Raw genomic sequence first — 19,081 nt, 5'->3', positions numbered from 1 at the left:
CACAGAAAGACTGTGACATATTGGTTGCATCCTCCTGCAGAGAATGTGTTTGTGCATTCCTTGCCTCTCCACAGCAGTCCTGCTCAGCACAGGATGGGCAGACAGGGACACGCAAACAGATATACCACCCTCCTGCTGACAGGGACCTGGAGTCTACAGCAACCGCTGTTCAGTCTTGACCCATCTGCTGCTAGACAAGCCAACTGGCTGGAGAGGGGAGCTTTTGATTTTCATTTTTCATTACTTTTGGCAGACACAGCAATGCCAATTAAATTGCACAGAGCGAGATATTTGCTGTATGTCTGCAACAGAATGAAGGAGAGGTAAAGATAAAAGAAGCAGATTTCAGTTCTTGTTTGTACACTCTGGAATAATTTAATATTAAAAAACTTGGCCAGGTTGTTGATGGCTCCTCAGACCCACTAAGAAGGATCCTTATTAGCAATCTGTGCTCTCCCTGTTGGACAATCAGAACTCATGTTTGCATGCTAATGGGTTGCCACTGAGGAAGAGCGCTGCCCCTGTGGAGCAGTTTGTTAAAGGCAGAAGAGACCTTTGGGATGGCCTCTTCCTTCTACCAACTATCATCAAAGCAGAAAATATTCTGACTGGGGGCCCCCATGAATCAAAAATAAAAAGGTCCCAGCACACCAATGTAAGAATTGCTGCAGCTGTCTTCTGTCCTGCTCCTTTTTCTTAGTATGGCAATAGCAGATTCAGGGAGCAAGCCTGCAGCAAGAAAACAATATTATAAGGTGGTTATTGCAGGCATTAATAAGATGCTGGATGAAGAGAGAATACCAGAGCTAGAGAATCCTTGCTGAAACATGTCTCAAGCCAGTTTGCTTTCTTCCTGAGGGCCGGAATAAGAGCTGACTCAGACATGATGAAGGCACATTAGCAGGATGTTCTTGCCATTATGGAGGAGAAACCAGCAGCTCTGTGCTGCAAGACCTGCGGGGGTCCCTCACTTTTTTGCTTAAGGCACTGCAGGTGTTGGGGCTCGTTGGTCTTTCTGTGATGCCAGCAGACAAACTGGTTGGGAGAAGCTGTTAGCGCTCTGGCAGGTGACTCACTCCTCAGTGGCAGCTTTTATGGAGAGCTTCACTGACCTCTCTTTCTGCTCTGTTCACTGTGCAGCAGAAGGATGAGCAAAGCTTTCCAGCTCACTGGTGCTGGGCTCCTTCCAGCTGCCCACCCCTGGGAAGGTGGTGCTGCTTCCTGGATGGCTTCTATACACCCATGCCCCAGCTTTGTGGAGAGCTCTTTTCCTGCTGAAACACTCAGCATAATAACACAACATACCACACCTTCCACCCTTTAGACAGCCTGCACCCTTTTAGAGGGTGGAGGTAATGGTCACAAAATGCAAAGGCAGGGTTGCTGTTTGCATAGAAGAGAGGGTGAACTAGGAGCAGAATGGCAAGAGGAGCAGAAATGAGTTACAGGACATCAAAGAGGAAGAAGTCTACAGGGGAAGAGCAAGGGCTGCAATAAAGCCCTTTCATAGACTCCCCACTCATGCAAGCCCTGACCATTGAAATGCAGGACCATCTGCCTGGGAGTACTGTAGCTGTAGGAGAGTGGACTTTTGTACACAAGAGATTAGGGGCTGCTATCTGCCGGCGTGACAACACTGCAATGTATTATTGCTGGAGAACATGGAATTCTTGTCTTGCAGACACTGAGTCATGGGAAAGATGGAGCAGCCATTTCAGGGTGTTGACAGCTTAATACAAAGTTAGACCTTCCATTTCCAATGGTGACAAATACAAATGAACTGTTCCAGAACAGCTGATGAACGTTCCCCATAGTGAAAAATGAGATCTTGTTGAGTCCTCCTCTACTGAGTATGGAACTGAGACAAGAGATGAGCATGCCCTCCAGTTTCTTCAGCCTGTGCAGTGGTGTTTCTGGCATTAGTCAATGCTGGTGGGTGTCTGGGTAGAATGCCTGTCTTACAGCACATTTTTTTCTCTTTATTCATTCTTTTCCCAGCCAAGGACTGGTTTGGGTCTAGGCGTAAAGGACAGAGAGTATCTTCTTTGTACTGCAGTGATCACACCACCTACCAACTGCAGTTTCCAGGTCTCTCCCACAATACAAGCAGCCTAGCCAGGAATAATTTCCTTAGTATCCCCCTTCTAGGTGTCTTCCAAGGTAGCTTCAAGTCTGCATCCAGCAGCAGGTGCAAAATACCCCATAAGTCCAGAGCATCTCTTCTCAAGAGGGTCACTACTTGACAGGAATTTGTTCACTTGAGGTCATCCCAGCCCCGACAAGAGGAGCAGCTTCTTCAGAAAGGGTCACATTTATGAAGAAGCAACATGTGTGGGTCACTAAAAAGCAATTAAAAATTGAATGCATAATGACCAATATTGGAGCCAAATTAGAATTTATGCACCAAAGTTTTGGGTTTTTGATGATTTGTTAAGATTTTGTGTGCAGAGAAAGAGAGAGAGAAAGAGAGAATATGTATTTCAGAAAAGAGTTTGGAGAAATTTCTTATCTCAGAAGGTTTTCAAAAACATTTTTAAAAGGTTGGAGGATCCCATATCAACACATTTTCAAGCAGAACAAAACAAATCCCTTTTTTTTCAACTGGAAATAAATTTTTAATCTGAAAGGTTTGGTTAACGTATATATAAAGAAAAAACCAAAGAATACCTCAAAATCAATGTGGAATATTTCAAAAATATCTATATAAAGTGCTTAAAATAATTTCCATTATTTTTAAAAAATTCTGATAGCACACATTGTGTTCAACACTTTTTTTGACACTGTTTTCTGCCCTTGGTCAGAAAGACATGTTGCTTTTCATGCTCAGTCTTTTGTCTTTGTCTCTGTTTAATCTTGAATGCATTTTGAATCGTTTAAAATTATTAAAAGATCATCTCCTCCTCCTTCTCCTCTAGAGCTTTTAAAGCCTTCCTCCTGAGTGTCTATCTTCTGGAATGTCACAGTTGTATTTCTCATGGGACTTCGGTCAATATTTTTTTGCCATGTAAATATAAAACTTATTGTAAAAGCAGTGATAACATTTACCAAAATGCAGGCAAGGAGAAACAGCGAGCGGAAAAATAATTAAACTTTGTTTTAAAAGAAGTATGTCTATCAGAAAGGCAAAAATCCACTGTCTTATTCCCATGCTTGTTACCAGCTCAGAAGTTTCCAGTAAAAATGGGAACAGAAATCAGAGCAGAAAGTTTAAGGGAGTCAGTAGTTCACATTGCTTTTTTTTGTACCTCAATCATAATAAACAGATTTTTTTAATCAAAATGTGACTTTAGCTCTTACACTAAATAGGTGTAATTCTTATGTCAGCGAATTCAACAGTCCTTTGTTAAATAAATATAGGAATAGCATATTAACATAATGGATTAACTCAGCGTATCACCCTGCATTATAAACCAACAATGCTTAACCCTCCTAAGAACAGGTGAAAATTCTGGGTCAGACCAGGGGCCCATCCAACCCAATAACCTGTCTCTGGTGGTGCCATAAGCAGATAGGAAAAGAGGGTTTTAAGAACAGAGCAAGGATATACTTCTGTAATACTTTCACAATGTGGTTCCAAATAATATCCATGATATGTGCATTGGTAAAATTTCAGTGATGAATTCAGAACTGCAAGTTCTACTAGAATTTCCCCTTTGAGACAGTCCCTTGAAAGAAAACACTTTGCTGCTGAGTTCAAAAGGCAAAAAAAAAAAAAAGTACAGTTTCACATCCCTGGTGTCAGAGGTAGCAGTATTTGGAGATGACAAAGTCCTTTATGCTCTTCTTCAAGTTTTTTTCAGGGAATCAAGCATCAAAAAAAAAAAAAAAAAGTATATGCAATTAAATTAAATGTTTTACTTGACCAAACCAAGACATTTTGGCTTATGTAGGAAGGCGTTAATCATTTTAATCAGAAGAGAAAGGTAACACATCAAATTCTTAAAATCCAAGCAAGACACCTATGTATCTGCCAGAAAGAGTTAATTTTGCCTAGGGCTGTTCTCTGTCACTGCTTATAGGGGATCCCAGAGCTTTGAGGCACCTGAAACGAGACTTGCATGACACCCCACTGGGTTTGCTGCTGTCATCTGGGCTTGGAGCCAAAGTCAGGAGACAGGAAAGTGCTGTGTGAGTAGAGAGCTGCTGCTGGTGTCTGGGAAAAGTGGTGCGTATAAAGAGAAGGGACTGAGGTTTGGGTCCTGCTTTTTTCCCCTGGTCTCTGTAGGGCCGTGCCTGGCACCTCCTACTTGCCCTTGGGAAAGCAGACCATCAACACTTTGCAGGAATTGAATTTACAGCTTGCTGCTATTTAGCTATCTTGCAGCTCTATTATCTGTGAGGGCGTTCCTGGTGCAATCAATAGCAAATCGAGGCTAGGCATTTCCTTGCTGGTACCATACATGCATAACCAATACACTAAGGAAATTTGCAGCTTGTATTAATTTTTTGTGGCCTTTGCAATTGTCTGTCTGCCCATCTATCTGTCCATCAGCCCTCACTGATAACTTTTCAATCCATTGGCCAATTTTGCTTATCAGGTAACCAGAACAGTAGGGCTCCTGTAGGTGATAAAGTCCATTCGCTGTCCAGATAAGCAGGAGGGAAGGCAAGAGATGCTCAGCCCATCCCATTCCTCACGCGGGGCAGCTCTCCCCCACCACCCAAGCTGTGCAGACATACAAACCATCTGGCATTGCTGCAAGGGGGTGTCCCTTCAGGGTTTCCTGCTGTGTGAGATGCACCCTTCAACCACAGACCCCAAATTAATTAATTCACTTTCCTCTGGGGGCTCCTAAACAAAGCACCTTGCCTCTTTTCGTTTATACTCTGGGAGTTAACATTGCAGAGTTGGCTGATACAAAAACTCTGGGAGCGTAAACTGATTTGCCTCTTAAAGGAATACAATTAAACCAGCAAATATTCTGTGCAGACACTCTCTGAAGCCTTTGCAATTTAGTTAGTTTTCTTTCTGATGTTAAAAGAAGTTTAGTGGCATTGGATACCTTCCAGAAGCCTGAGTTTGCTGAGGTTTCTGCCTTTCCTTGCAGGACCATCCCACTTCTCCCTTCCCGCCTCCATTTCCCTGTTTTTACATGAAGGTGGGTTGGCTGATTTAAAAATCTGAATATAAACAAGACATTATTCTTTGATTTAAATCAAACCAAGGGACTAGAGTTAGGAATGGAGCAGTTGGAGAGCCATTGCTTAATGCCAGTGAGTGATTCAGGCTCCATGCAGCAGTATGCTCTGTCTCTGCTCATCCAGAGCACGCCCCAGAACAAGCAAGGCTAAACTTCTAGCTGTCCTTCCTATCAAGACTTACCATCTACCTACTGAGATGCAGATCCTCAGCCAGCACAGGTCATAGCAGCCCTACTGAGCTGACCTTGGCGGGCATTTGATCCTAGGGATAAAACAGCATTTTCCAGTGAGAAGTATGTAGAAAACACAGAAATCTCTCCAGAGGATCTTGCAAGTTCAGAAATGCTGTAATTTTGAGCCCTGCTCTGTAGCCATATTGGATCAACACGAATCCTTCCAGCATCTCCAAAGGACTGAGAAACTGGCCTATTGTCACTGGCAGCAAACTTTCTTTCAGTTTGGCCTCATTCCTGTCCACATGGAAATTAAAGGCAAACCCCTGATGCTTTATTCAGACTGCACTTTAAGAGTCGTATATCCCCATTAAAGTTATTCTCCTTGCAAGAGTGCTGCAGGATCATCAGGCTCTTAATTACTTGCTGTTGTCTCCAGTTATAAAGCAAATCCACTGAACTTCCTGACTTACTGAAGAGATGGTATGTTAAAACACACGCAGCCTGTGACCCTAGTTGACCCAGGATTTTTTCTGTGCTGGGAACACAAGAAGAGCTTTCTTCCAGCATGTGTTTGTCAGGCATTTTCCTCATTCCCACCCAACACAATCTGTGGAGCACCTTGGAGCAGCAGGGTTCTTGCTCCGTATTAATCACCCCTCTGGTCGCACGGTCCTTTGTGTCTGTCTGCTAAAGCCAGTTGCATCACTTATGTTGCCTCTCCAGGAGAGAGGAAGAAAAGACCATTAAGGTTTAAGAGAACAAAGAAGTGCTAGAAGACAAAATACATTTTGGGGATTTTGTTCCCAATACTGTGTTTCTTGTGGGCTTCAAGAAAGTAAAAGGAATGGAAAGGGGAGGAAGTATCTTGTCACAAGAAAGAGGTAGTCTTCATCGTTTGATCTCTGGTGACTTTATGGACGTGCCTGAAGTACCCTTTCAAAAAATTGAGTTCATTCAAGGTAAATGTGGTCCTTGAAGAAAGAGGAGTAAGTTACCTCCCATTCACTGTCAGATGCTGCAGAGTCCATAGCCTGATAACTTCTTACCCTACTAGTTGAAATAACAAATAACAAAATGGTTCTCAGAAATAGCTTAGGTTGGGTCTTCTGCCTAGAAAGATGCCACCACAGCACCGGTGGGAGTCAGAGGATTGCAGAGTTTGCAGGCTGGTCTGGTAAACGGTACCCCAAGGAAAAATCCTTGGGAAACACTTCCATATAACTGATGTGGTACCCACCCCACATGCTGGGAAAAAAAATATCCTAAGGGAGCTAGGTTCTGCCAACAATAGATCTGAAAGGGCTACTCTGAATGTCCGCAACACATGAAATTGGGAGGAGGTAAAGAACAGTGTAACACAGATTACATATAGAGAAATCATGGGTGATTGTGATGCAAAGCTGAGAACGCTAGTTATCAACAAACAAGGGTGAATATTAGCACAAGCGTTCTTAATCCTACCTCAGAAAGTCATGAATGACCTGTTAGATAGGAGACTGTATAATTCACTTAAAACCTAGAGATTTAGTTTCAACTCAAATAGGGACACCTGCAGGTGAGAAAATTGGGAGTTCAGAACTAGCAGAAGTCATTCTCTGGTCAAATCTGTGAGGAGATGAAACCACTCTAGAGTCACTTTCAAACATGTAGTGTCTCTGACTCTCCCAATTATTGACCTCCTCAAAGTGTGTGGCTCAGGGTGCCCAAGGCAGAAACTCACATCACCTCTCTGTTCCACCATCCCTTTCTTGTCTCTTCCCAGGGCAGCAGGTGGGTGTCCAGGGCTAAGATCCTCTCTGGCAACACTGGGCAGCATCTTCTACCCTTTCCTCTGCTCTGTGGCTCATGTTGGAGGGAAGAGAGATCAGGGCCACTGCAGTGAATATAAAGTGCCTGATAACATGGTCTTCCTCCCATCACAAATGAGGAAGAAGACCAGAGGCAGATAGAAGGCACTGGAGTAAAAAAAGACAGGTCACACCAAATGGCATGGAGCCGGTGCCTCACCATGTTCTTCTTGTGTGGTACTGTGGCCATTCTGAATTGCAACAATACCACATAATGGCCTGCTCGTCTACCCCAAGGGATAGCAAGTTGGGCCAAAATTATAAGCCTCCAACTTGGAGCTGGGGGTTGATGCAACTGCTCCATAGGAAGCACATACCCACATGGCTTAGTGTGGGGTCATGTGGCTGTCTTCATGGACAGAAAAAGTCCCCACAGTGAGGTCTAAGATCCACAAGCACCCAGGTTGGGACCATGCACAGCATCTTGATACAAATGGAGTTGGAGGGTCACAGAGCAGTAGGGTTGGATGTGGACAGAGGGAATCCACTCTCTATGACAACTTATATAACAAGATAGAGGAATAGAGATATGAATGCAGCTTTTTCCAAAACCTATCTCCAGCAGGTCTTTTAGCAGAGCCCTAACAAAGTAATGACAGGGCTTTAAAAGCCCTGCTTTTGCCTGTGAAACAGAGGAATTTCTCCAGGCATATTTGTGTATAAACAAATTGACAGTTTAATAACACCTTGCACAACTTTGTACAACCGTCAAGTATTCACAAAATCACAGAATGGTTGAGGTTGGAAGTAACCACTGGAAGTCATCTAGACCATCCTCCCTGCTCAAGCAGGGTCAGGTAGAGCAGATTGCTCAGGGCCATGTCTAGTGGGCTTTTGAATATCTCCAAGAATTGAGACTCCACAGCCTCTTGGAGACTTCTGTTGCTGACCACGCACCAAATACATTACCAGGAGACTCTGGCAGTCCTGAAATGCAGACTCATCTGTGGCACTGTCCAGCCAGTCCCAGTCCAGATCTTGCGACAGGGTTAGGGGCACCACTGGCAGCATGTACCTTGTGATGTCCACTGAGCTGAGAGCAACTTCTTGGCACTCACAAAATGGAATCTGAAAATTAGGAATTGCTTCCAGAGTTCCCTTCCTGAGTAATGCTCCCATTTTAAACTCTGTGTCTTCAGACAAAGAAGGAACAAACAGCCATCTAAATGGGAAAATTAATGAGACCCTTGGGACTGAATTGGCCACTAATAATTGGTTGATGAACATAAGTGCTTTAGCTGCATCCAACCGCTAGGCAGACCATGTATATATCTATGTGCGTGGACACAAACCCATGCCAGCTGTGTGTAACTCTGTGTGGGCACGTCTGTGTATGTAAACTAGGCTTCACCACATGTGACCTTTCGCAAGTTTTATTCTCCTCTTTCATCACAAAACAGCAACATCTGCTTGAGGGGTAGAAGCAAAGCAAAGGGGCAAAATCATCTTCTTTACCATAAACATCCAAATTCCTGTATATGCCAAGACAACAGAATTGCCCTTGTATTGCAGGCTGTCTCATTCTCTCAAGTGCAATCAAATGAACTGCTGTTGCTGTGGAGCTTGTCTAAAAAGATCTCTCTGCATTCTGCTCATTCAGGCCTTTTACGCCTGCTGTTCTCATTATTATGCTCTTGTTTTTCTGAGTGCCGAAATCTCACTCGAACATTTATAGTTTTATCTGCACTTGAATACACAATCAAACACCACAGGCAGCAGCAGCCAGGGGCTGAATCATGTCCTCATCTACGTCATATTTTCAAATTCCAGCAGAAAACATTAATATCAAAATGATCTGAGGGCTCAGACCCAGATGTTATAGAAGTTGATCATGCAGAAGAGGCAAATTAATGCTGGTCTCCATTTACACCCTCTTCTCCCCATTCACACTCTCTTTTCCTGAGCCTTTCATAGGTTTCCAGGAGTAAGTATTGTTCTCAGTACATCTCCTTCCACCAGCACAAGATCGTTTAATTAGGTAGCAGTAGAAATTCCTTTACTGAGGCCACTTGGTTTTCATCTGCGCCATCACCGTTCAGAAGCCTGGTGGGTTTTTGGCCAGGCTGAAAGTTCCTATGCTGTTACAGAGCAAAGAAGATAATCCTCACAAAGAAGGAAATGTCTCTTGAAAGGCTTGCTGGAGAAACATTTGGTTAAACTACACTTGTCCCTGAAGTGCAACGCAAGAGGCTACTCCAAACACAGGATGGCCACCAGCCCATCCTTTTCACTGCCCATGCACAGGTGGCTGTTCCTGCCTCCGTTGTGATGAGCCTGTTGTTTGTTTCATTGCCTTGCTGAACAGTCATGGTAAGGAAGGGGGTGAGACAGGTCAGAAGGGCTGCTGAAGGGAAGCAGCAAGTGTCTGCTGTAATGCACTCACACATTGCACAGTGCTATGCTCTGGCCACTGAAGGCACAAGCCTATTTATTAGAACGAAGATTCATTATTGAAAGAAATTCTTCAGGGCCAAGTTTTCATACTGGATTTTGTTTTGTCACTCTGAGGTGCAGCAGAGCACTTAGGACATCTGGCAAAGCCTTGAGCAAAGCAGCAACAGCAGCTGCATGTGCTAGTTTATCCCCTCTCCATGTGTTGATGAAACTCTGGTGACATTGCTGTATCATCCTTCTGACACTGCTACCCAAGTACTCATAGTATCTCAGCATTGCCTCAGGGGAAGTTCCATGTGGGCTAGGCATTTACTATCTCAAGGTCAGCCATCCAAACTTGATGTCAGTGCTACCAGACAGTGAGAGACAGGGTTATGGTCAAGATCTTATGGTTTTTATCTTCTACATGATCTGGGTGGGCTTGATCCCTCACAGAAGGAAAGACATCAATCCCAAGCAAGTTATCTAGTCTTTACCTGTCAATACTGGAGTGTGGATGGGAATTTCCTGAAGATGATCCAGCAATCGGTTTTGGACACTGCAGGCTGAAGGCTAGATTAGACTAGGTTGGATGACTTCCTTTGAAGTGGAAAAGAAACTTAAGCATCAGTAGAGATTAAGTCCAGCAATGAGTCTAGGAGGTTTCTGTATCTGTTTAGAAGTGCCTGCATTTCAGGTGACACCTGCTCCCCACTGTTTCCACAGTAAGTTCCAGACAGGGAATGGCTGCTTGAGACTTGTGTCCATTTCCTGGGCCAACTTCACAACAGAAATGATTAAAACCTCCAGAAGAGCTTTATGGTACCTGAAAGGCAAGTTGCCACAGGCTGAAGTTTCTGTTATACTATGAGCATAATGGAATTTGCAAATGCCTGACAAAGAACCATTTGTCATTTATTTAGATCATCCTTTCTGCCTGTGGAGCTGTTTGATGGGACTCCATAGTCCCTTTGATGCTCTCCTCAGGACTGAAAACTCTCCTGCCACATCCCAACCCCTACACTGGGTGTCTCCCAGCCCAATGCTTTCCCCTGCTGACTGGCACCTCCCTGTTGTCATTCATGTTTCGAAGGCAAATCCTGACTTCACCCTTTTCCTGTCTGTATGCGTAGCAAAGACTCTGGAGTGTTTTTCTCACTGCCAGTGAAAATAAGTGGTGTATGCCTGAAGGTGGAAGATATTGCCCAGAAATTTGAGACCAGCAGAAGCACAAGTTGGGCAAAGTTTAAAACAGTAACCAGGGCTTTTGACTAGAAGAGAGGTAGAAGAAGATATGGGAGCAGAAGCATTTTCTGTATGAGTTATTCCTCATTCTGTGTCTTTTTTTTGCATGACACTTGAAGTAACGAGGGTCTGGCCAGTGGCTGCACAGAGACTGTGCATCTCTGCTCCCTGCTGGCCTTTTCTTCCCATGAAGTGAAAAGAAATGCTCCCCATCACCAGACCAAAGGGATCAGGATACCCTTTTCTACTCCTTCATGGAGCCACTCCCACTCTCCAGCCTCAGGGAGATGAGGCAGGATTAATAATTGTGATCAATGTGTTTCTTGTTTCCAGATACAGCATACCAGAAGGTATTTTGTGAGTATGATATATGAGTCACTATGGGATGCAGCAGAATTTTTTGGCCTTGCAGCTGTGGAGGTACAGTATTCATCTTCTCTCAGCCTATAAAACATGCAGCCCAGAGACATGATGAATATGTTTTGCAGAAGCTTAAGTGGAAACTCCAGGGAAGTTCCTTGAAAGTGTTTCTAAACAACAAGACATTCATTTTGTTAGTTACACAAAGTAAGATAAACCGTCCAGATCTCCTTAACCCTTCTTCCCCCAGCCCTCCTCACTTTCCTGGCTTACTTCCAAAGCCTTTAAGAGAGGATTGATTGGGGGCTGGTATTTGCTCAAGCCCTTGTTTTTCAGCTTTGGAGTACCCAGCCTTCATCACAACCTGTGCCAGTAGCTGGCAAGTTGACAGTTATATCTGGGCATCTAGAGGACACAGACCGAGGGAAAACCAAGAGGCAGGGGTAGTCCAGCAATACAAACCCTTTGCAAGAAAAGTTTCTCATCTTCTGGCTGTGCAGTGAGGAAACTTGCCTGGTGCTATGTGATGAATTATCTCCCACTCATAATTCATCCCATGCCTTGCATTCATCCCCTGCTGTGTTTATCAAACCTGTTGGTCCCACTGTTGCCCAAAGACTGTATTAAATTGGTTCATCAATCGTCTGGCTGCCAGCCACAGTCTTGCCAGGGAAGGGAAGAAACGAATGGCTACTGTAAACTCCACAGATGATATAATTCTGATTAGGAAAAGTGTTTACTTCTGCAGCCACTTTTAAGCCCATTAGAATAGCTGTTTGTATTCCTTACTACTTAAATTAAGGCACTTAGCTTGGAGAGGCTGTAGTGAATCAAGCCCTTTGTTAGTACAGCATTTGGATCTTCATTCTTGCACCAGTCCTGGCTGCATTACCCTCACAGTCAAGCATGATGGGCCAATTAATACCAGCTAAGTATTCAACACAGTAATATTCATAGATGGAGCTTTGCTTTTCAGGGGAAAGAAGTAACACTACCAAATATTGCTTCACTGAGGCCAGAGCTGAGTCTGCCAAGAGAAGCTCACAGAAATCCATTTCCAGGCTGGGTATGAATGGCCGGACAAACAGCGCCTTTGTACCATTTGGCACATCAGCCCCAGGGGCTTGACAAGGGCCCTGGTGGTACACATTACCCCATTCCCACCTCCAACTGAGCAGAAACATCTGGATGGATGCAGGGCTTTGTCATTTCAGGCCAGGCTTCTGAGTGGACTGGGGCACCTGTGGCACCCAGGACTGCACAGAGCATGTCCATCACAGGCACTGTGGGCATCCAGGATGGGGCTGTTTAGTGAAAGTGGAGATGGCATCAGTCTAACACATCCTGTCTTGCACTAGTTTGCAGACTAGTGTGCCATAAATGTGACCTCATTTTTAACAAAAATTTGGTGGGGTATTTTCCTTACTCAGTATATTTATCTGGGATTTTATTAATTAGCTAAAATGGATTTTTTTCTTTTTCTGAGCAATTTTAACCACAGTGGCATGGTGAAAACATTTATTGTTTGACCCAAAAACATGTGTCAGAAAGCAAGGCTGAGTTTGTTTTGATGCCTGTGGTCCCAGTGTTGGGGGTGGCAGCAATTACCAAGAAGAGTCCACAACAGATATCGTTCTCTGTACTTGCACCAGTTTTGGCTCTGGATACTTGAATCGCGGCATCTGCTTCTCTGTCGGTGGTGTTTGATCATGGGCTTAGGTGGCCAGTCCAAAGTAGAGAACTGGACTTGTCTAAGTAGACAAGTTTTATGTTTTAGCTAGCAATACCCAAGATACAGACACTGTGAATACAAGTGAACAGCCTGACCACTGTCTACATTTAGATGTCTTGGTTTCTTTTTAGGTTTAATGACTATTGTTTTCACCTTTTCTATCACAACAAGGAAAAGCTGGTGAGGCTGGGTCTGACTGGGCTCTCTGATCTACATGATACATTTCTTGTCCTGATTTCCTACGTGGAGTTTGCTATAGCACAGGCATCCCTGGCATGAAAGTCCCCAAACAGAGTGTCACTTCTCTGTGTCAGGCATGAAAGGGTCTGGGTCATAAGCTGCTGGGTGGGTACCAAAATGAAGGGAGTTCCTTAGAACACACAGAGATACCAAAGATCTGATCCATGTTTTAAAAATGTTCAAGAAAAACCGCCTATTAGTTGCTAGATTCTAACCTATTAAAACTGGCCTCGGTTGCATTTTGTGTAATGACTGTTTTCCAGATCTGTTTAGCTTAAACCTACAGAAATGCTGTAATTTGCATGTAGCGATGTCAGGGAGTAATGGGATTGTTTTATATAGGAGGGATTTGATTTTGCTAAGTCACAAAATATGCATTAGGTTAAAAGAAAAAAGCCACTTTGATTAGGTAACTTGTTGGAAGCTAGAACTTCTGTGAAAGTGCATGCCTATTCCCCAAGCAAAATCAAGCTATATCATAAATGACAGGATTTGCAACATTCAGCAACTCTATGGCACCGCATGACTAATACAAGACATCTGGCTTTGGCTGGGCTGAAAATTTTAATGGGAAGTTGGATTTTCACCATAGGTGCAATCCTTTCACAAAGGTCACGGCTGTCCTCAAAGGGCTCATCAAGAAAAAAAGCTGTTCTTTGTGCTCACAAGGTTTGTTGCTAGGTTGAAGATCCTATCAGAAAAAAGGCTATTAATGCTCAACAAATCAGGCTTCCGAATCTCTTTGCATTGCTTAACACACCATTTTGGGTAGATCCAGCCTCTTTTATTGAATTCAATCAAGATATACTGTCAGGTTTTCATATTATTTGACATTTTGGCTATATGGTTTCTTTTCCCTTTGACTTCCATCTATTTTTAAGTTAAAAAATACGTTTTGAAACTGTACAAAGTCTCATTTAAAAGAGGTCAACCCAAAATATTGCAGAATTTTCCATAACATAACATGACATTTCAGAAATGTCAAATTGAAATGCTCCAGCATTTTCAAACTTTCCCTCCATTTTGGGGGGTTGAAACTGTTTACCTCAGAGCCTCCCTGTTTAAGCTGTGATGGGTAGCAGATGCTTGAAGAAAATCTTTGATGAGAGCTGAAAGACCAACTCTTTCTAAAGCTTTCTTGCTTTCCTTGCCAAGACTTTTAAGCGACCCTGAGAAATAGTTCAATGATCCCCAAAGCCCCTGGCATTTTTTTGGAAAAGGGATCTTCTTTTGAGTGTCTGGAAGTCCCAGACTAGAAGCTCATGAAATTCCTGATCACCCTGCTGAGAGCTCTGGCCAGACATCCCTTGCAAAGTGAGTAGGATGCCTTCCCTGTCTAAACTAAAGGACATGACACTAGGTGTAAACCTGTGAGTTGTTTATATGTTGCTGTTTTGAAATGATAATTTTTGTCCTGCCTGCAGCCTAGTCTCTCTCTCTTTTCATATGTATTGTTTGACATTGTTTCTGCCTGAAATATTTACAAGGCATTATGCTTAAAAAATTGGGTTGATGAGTGAGAGGAGACAGTTCTCCTAATAAAGTAATTGACAGAAAGACCAGAAGCCTTTTTTTCAGCGTGGAAGATTGTCATTTGGCTGCTGTAAATTGCTCTGAGTAGCAAGGTAGTAAAACAAAGACAAAAATAGAGCATTAGATGACACTGAAGCAGAAAGTGTCCCAGAAAATCGAGCATTTGTGGAGAAATACAATTAAAGCATTATGAATTCCTCGCTCATTGTAACAAGGGAACAAAGACTGTCTCAGAAGTTCTGGAGCTCATATGTTTCTATAAGACCTTTCTTGTAGGTGACAGATCGGTTACTGGATGCTGGGTGACCCTGCTGATATCACACCGTGGTCTATAAAAATGACATCCCACTGCAAGACTGTGACCCACTGAAATGGCATTAGGAGGTCTTGTCAATGGGTAGATAAGTCCTGTCCAATTTTAGCTTTCCTTTCCCTGTTCTGAGCAGGAATTTTGCTTTTTCTTGGTTCCTGGGCTCAAAGGTGCCTGGAAGGTGTGTTAGGATACTTCTCAAACACCACATGTATCTTTCTGCAGTGGCCATCCTGTTGATGTCAGTGTGACTGTGGGATCATCACAGGAAACAATCCCTACTCAGCTGCGATTCTTATTTCTGTCTATACTAACAAACCTGTAACTTTGTGAGGATCATTGTGCTCAAGCCTAAATGCCTTGCATATAACTATGGGAACTCCAGCTCATTAGGTTGAATTCAAGGCACCTGCTTGGGTACTCAAAGCTACAAAGAAGATGTAATACAATTACCAGAGCTTTGGATTAGTCTGAGCTACTGGGAACAACAGCAAGAGACATGAAGGCCAGTGTAACACAATCCAGCTGAAAGCACCACCCCTAAGAGAGAAGGCTATGGCTCCAACACCAATGGCCCCACTAAACACATGCATCATCTCTCTCATAATGAAGGAAACTGCTCTGCTCGTATGCATGTCTTCATCTGAATCAAGGCTGAAAGAGTGTCTACTAGCTCTGTTTTCCCAGGTGTTTGTCCTGGACTAAAGCTCAGGCCTAAGGTGGATGTGTCTGGTGGCATCTGGCCTTTCTATGGTGGTGAACCTGGGCCAGTCATTCCACCCAGTCAGTATGCTCAAAAGCACTGCACTAGAAGGGAAAATTCAGCCCTGCCTGTCCTTGTCCAGGTAAGAACAGATTGACCATTTCAGCTGACCTGGAAGAATATTTTTGTGCAAGTGGCACATTTAAAGGACTTTTCACTTGTTACCTTTCACAGCCAGGCTGGAATCCAGCCACCTCACAGAAGCAGGATTGTAGCTGTGTCTGGAGGGGACATGGCAGACCCTTGGCTCACAGTCCATCTGTCCACGTTCTCAGGGGAGGCTGAGCCGTCTCAGGAGTCATCATGATGCATAGTACCAAATCCTAGCATATGTTTAAGCTTAAAGGCACTTAAAAGTACCGCTTGAGATGGCATCATTATCCTAATTGTGCAAATAGCCTCATTCAACTAAAAAAAAAAATTTATTTCCAACCAGTTTACTGTCATATCCCAGGATCATGTTTCAGCCAAGAAATGAACATCACATCTTCATTTCCAGACGAGACAACTAAATATATTGCATTGTTGTTGTTGTATATCTTGCAGACAAACAAAGCAGTAGCCAAGGGGGACTTCCACCATGCAAGCTCCAGCTCCCGGCGAGCACTCTTCCTGGCTGTCCTGTCCATCACAATTGGAACTGGCATCTACGTTGGGGTGGCTGTGGCTCTTATTGCCTATCTGTCAAAAAACAATCATTTATGAGCCTCAGGAAAGGGGGAGAACCAGCCACCCGGCGCCTGCACTGCAGAACTCCCCAGCAGATCAGACTGCATGATTTTCCAAAAACATCAAGAGACAAACACCTTCTGGGGGCAGGTACAGGATAAGATGGGCTTGTGCATTATTGCAGGGTGGGAAGCTGGCTGGGGTGGGGATAGTTCCATCATTTGTGATGCACAAGTCTTGCTTCTCTTCATGAACCCCTGTACAAGAAAGAAGGAAAGAAAGACAGAAAAAGTGAAAGACAGAAAGAAAAAGAAAAGAAAGAGAGAGAAAAAGAAAAAAACCAGAAGGAAGGCAGTTGGGGGAGGTGTGGAGAGGGGTGCTTTGCCTTTGCCTTTGCCTTCTTTGCAATATGGTCTTTACAAGAAGCTGGCAAACTGAGCTGTTCTCTTAATATCTTCTTGGTCACCTGAACTTTGCAGCCAGCATGAGCTTGTGCTTAGTTTGCTTGTTAAGCACAGCACTGAGATCTGGGCAAGCATGGACAGTGGCTGGTTCTCTGAAAAAGCAATATAACAACAGGAGGAAGAATATGTTTTCTTTTTTTTTTTGAATGCAGGACTCATTTGCCTAAGAGTGAAGCAGAGACCTCAGCGTAGAATGGTATTGCCTATTCTTCTTGTGTGGGTAGGTTTCCATGGAAGGAGAAAAGGAAATAAAAAATATTTTTTCTTTCCTATCCTTGTTTTTGGAATAAAATGTGATCCACAGGCCCACCCAATGCAGAACAGCTGACGTTACTGCATGACTTGGCTCCGCAGACTGAGTGTGAGGTCGAAGTAGCATGGGATCCGTTGTAAAATTAATTCCTCCATCCAGTCACATCAAGATAACAGCACATTCCTGTGGCATATTGCTCGTCTGGGTTGCTCCACCTTACCGTGGAGACCTGCATAGCAGTCAATGCAAGAAACCTGGGGTAAAAATGCAAACTGAAATACTAATAAATTTTAAATTAAAAATCATGGTAAAGCATGGGAATTTACCAGGGGAACGAATGTTTCATACATTTCTGAGGTACTGCTCATACACAGAGCAGTGAAAGAGACCACTCAGATTACAAGCTATTCGCTCATCTGTGGACCAGGGACACAGCATAGCCATGGAGAGACAAACATGTCCCTCAAAAAGCAGTGCAACGGTATGTTGTAAGGGAATGGTGCATTGTCCTTACTTCACTGACTGAAATTATATATTTATTTTCTTCTTTACTCCTTCCCCACAGTCCCCCTTTTATTTTTTTTTGTCTTACAGTTGTACCGTTTCATCCCACCAAGGGTGTATCAGCATAGATATATATGTATCTACATACATATATATACAACAAGAGAGAGAAACTGATCAAAACAATAAGCATTTTATTATTCACTACCCTGTGTTTTACAAACATAAATTCTTTACCCAAGAATGTCATCAGAGACCTTTTTTCCCAACTCTGTATTGTGTGTCAGCTTTGCTGTGGGACAATTTTTTTCTTCTGTTTTGGGGTTGGCGCTATTTTGGTTTTAACTTGAGTTTTTTTATTTTAGGGGGGAGGAGGACAAACACATCCAAAACTATTTTTCTGCTAGTTATACAGTTTATTAAAACACATGGTATACAGCTGCCTGTGCTTTGTGTGACACTTTCTTTGGATGGATGTGAAGCATTAGACTGAGTGAAAACTGCCCCAGTACCCTGAGCTCCACTACCCAGAGAAGTACCCATATGGACCATCCTATACTGTACCTGCACCCAAAAGCCTATTGCAGCCACTGACAATTCTTCTTTTGCATTGATTTGTTGGGCTTCAAACTAAGCCTAGAGACTAGCAATGTACTTGTAGTCATCTTCATCAGTTGTCATCCACCGCTAAAGCTGAGGGCCCAGTAAATGCAAATCTTTGGCCAGGTTGCCCTATTACAGTAAAGTCAATTCTGTGGTTCTTCCCCTTCAACATTTTTTTTCTACCAACTGCCATGTAGACCCCTTCCCTTTGAAGCAAGGTGGTAGTGAGTGGGTAAGTTAGAGTCCCCATTCTGTATTTGCCCCAGTTGCCAGTATCGGGGTTTGGGTAGGTGAGGGACAAGGGCACAATTTTCTGCCTCATTCTTCCAGGAGGATGCACAGGGTTTCCAGCTATGGTGCTTACAGCAGGCTCTCCAAAGCAGTGTGTCATGGCTTGAAAAACCAACCTGGGATGTATGTTGCAGTCCTTGCCTCGTTTCTCCCTGGAAATCAGGTGGCTGTGACCATATTGGTTCACATTTGCCCTATTTCAAATTATTCTTCCCATTAAGAAAGAACAGGAAATGTCTTTCTTGGTTGTTTTTAAGGGTGGAGTGAAGTGTGGCTAGACTTGGATGACAACAAGGTCATGTACGCTAAGCCTGGGCTTATGTCAAACATGTATCTCAGTTCAGATCTTATTTTGCCTCAGTTCATAATGTAGTAATGCCTTGCTGAGAGAAAACCTTGTCTGAAGCTAGGAAAGCCCTTATCAAAGGCTAGGAAAGGCCTTATCCAACAAGCAAAGACAAAACCTGGAAATACTGACTATTTATTTAATTTGAATGAAGAGATTTCCATTTGGACCTTTTCCCATTTGCACCTTTTCCCATTTGCTTTTAATCTAAAATAATCATGAAGACGGGG

The 19,081-nt window shown here is 43.4% G+C and overlaps 1 protein-coding gene across 1 annotated transcript in view; it reads left to right on the top strand.

Annotated features, from left to right (window-relative positions):
- SYNDIG1 (synapse differentiation inducing 1) overlaps positions 1-16,692 on the top strand; it is an 87,036-nt gene extending 70,344 nt beyond the window's left edge. The window contains exon 4 of the mRNA XM_075088580.1: positions 16,268-16,692. Within this exon, the coding sequence (XP_074944681.1) occupies positions 16,268-16,426 (159 nt within the window). The 3' untranslated portion in view covers positions 16,427-16,692. The remainder of the gene's footprint in view (positions 1-16,267) is intronic.
- Positions 16,693-19,081: the final 2,389 nt, after the last annotated feature.

The sequence above is a fragment of the Phalacrocorax aristotelis genome, chromosome 3 (genome assembly GCF_949628215.1).
Source record: "Phalacrocorax aristotelis chromosome 3, bGulAri2.1, whole genome shotgun sequence".
NCBI lineage: Eukaryota > Metazoa > Chordata > Aves > Suliformes > Phalacrocoracidae > Phalacrocorax > Phalacrocorax aristotelis.
This window is presented reverse-complemented; position numbering and strand designations above follow the sequence as displayed.